A 1,669-nucleotide genomic window follows, 5' to 3' on the forward strand; every position below is an offset into this window, starting at 1 on the left:
AGGTCTCTTACAGTGACGCCAACCCAATACCGAAATACCGCCGTCTCTACCTCTCTGGAAAATATTACGCAGTACCTTTAGCTCTCCCAAACTATGCGGCATTTATGGAGGTAGGTTCCCTACTTTCTTCGCTGATGACTCACGTTTTTTTCCCTTCCTTCTCGTTGTTTGTAATTGCTGTTATTATTTGCAAGAAATAGCAGCGAATAATAACCATGCTTCTCCAATGTATGACTATTCGAGAATTCATTAGTGATAGTCTGTTCTTTGTTTGATTTACGGGGTGAGCGCGAACGCAGACCGCCACACTTAGAAATAGCGCACCCGAATCGCCCACATTTGGGGCGATCGCAAAGGTCAACCCAACCGGAGTGCAAAAATACAAAATGGCTGATAGTTAACAAGGTGAGACACACATAAGAAAGAAGAAAGCAAAGGACCACTGATGAGGTCACAGAAGTGTGACGAAAGAACTCTGGCCGAAATAGGATTAATGTAATATAATGTAATATAAAGCTGAAGCTGTTATTATTGTTATTGTTGTGTTTGTTGTTGTTGTTTACACCCCAAAATAACCTTGAACAAGTCGATGAAGACTGTCCTACCGAAACTATTCCATTTTTACACTAGGGGGCAATTTTAGAGAGATTTAGTTGATATTGCCAGCCAGCCAGCCAGCCCTGAAAATACCGGAACTATAATCAAAAGTACTTTTTAAACCGGGTGTAGTGTCTCTTCAACTATGTTATCTAATGTGCATTTTTTAAATAAGAAAGTAACGAGTAATTTCAGGAAGATTTGGCTGTTATTTCTTGCGGGGCATTCATGTGGATACTTCCCCCTAGACTCGTTATTGATGTGTGGTTGTTGTATTTAGTTCCAAGAAGTAAAAGTTGATAGAAATGTGTATGTGTTTATATTCATTGTATACATTCTTCCAGGGTTCTTTTTTTTTTTTACGCTTCGTATTTCTATACATCTTCAGTCAAGCATTTTGATTGTCCTACATTTATTATTTGTTTCCTTGTCTCCTTCTAGCCTCATAATCTTACTCGTTTTATTAGTGTGATTTTCATCGATACCGATATCTATCTATCTATCTATCTAGCTGTCTGTCTGTCTACTTCTGTGTGTGTGTGTGTGTGTGTGTGTGTGTGTGTGTGTGTGTTTGTGTTTGTGTTTGTGTGTGAATTATGTGAATTCTAACAATTTTCATTTATTCTTTAAAGGGTTGGGCAACTTACGCTGAATTTCTCGGTGAAGAATTGAATCTCTATAAAGACCCCTATGAATTGTAAGTAATTTCATAACTTGTCTAAATTTTGTAGTTGTTTCTGCTGCTATCTTTTATTCCAGATCAGCCCTAGCCGAGTAGAACCATCGTCAAAAGTGGTCTAGCTGTCATCATTGGGCGGTTTTGAGTACCTGCGCTTAAAATAGCTAATGAATTCTTCCATCTTTTCAGACAGCAGCTTGTGGTTTGAGGGAGATTTAACTACTACTTATAGTCAATTGAACGGCTACATATAGGATTATATATGTATATGCATGTACATGTATGGTTTGATTCAAAGTATTTCAGTGTGTATTTATTGATAAAACGGTAGTTTCTTATTTTCTTATTTAGCAAGAATTGAGTCTCTTAAAATAATATATTTCTCTATGTAGC

General features: G+C 37.2%; 1 protein-coding gene across 1 annotated transcript in view; it reads left to right on the top strand.

The window, feature by feature from the left end:
• LOC106870641 (uncharacterized) overlaps positions 1-1,298 on the top strand; it is a 110,539-nt gene extending 109,241 nt beyond the window's left edge. The window contains exons 13-14 of the mRNA XM_089365996.1: positions 3-110; positions 1,230-1,298. Of these exons, the coding sequence (XP_089222122.1) occupies positions 3-110; positions 1,230-1,298 (177 nt within the window). The remainder of the gene's footprint in view (positions 1-2; positions 111-1,229) is intronic.
• The last annotated feature ends 371 nt before the right edge of the window (positions 1,299-1,669 follow it).

This window comes from Octopus bimaculoides, chromosome 18, assembly GCF_046866305.1.
Source record: "Octopus bimaculoides isolate indiv1 chromosome 18, ASM4686630v1, whole genome shotgun sequence".
NCBI lineage: Eukaryota > Metazoa > Mollusca > Cephalopoda > Octopoda > Octopodidae > Octopus > Octopus bimaculoides.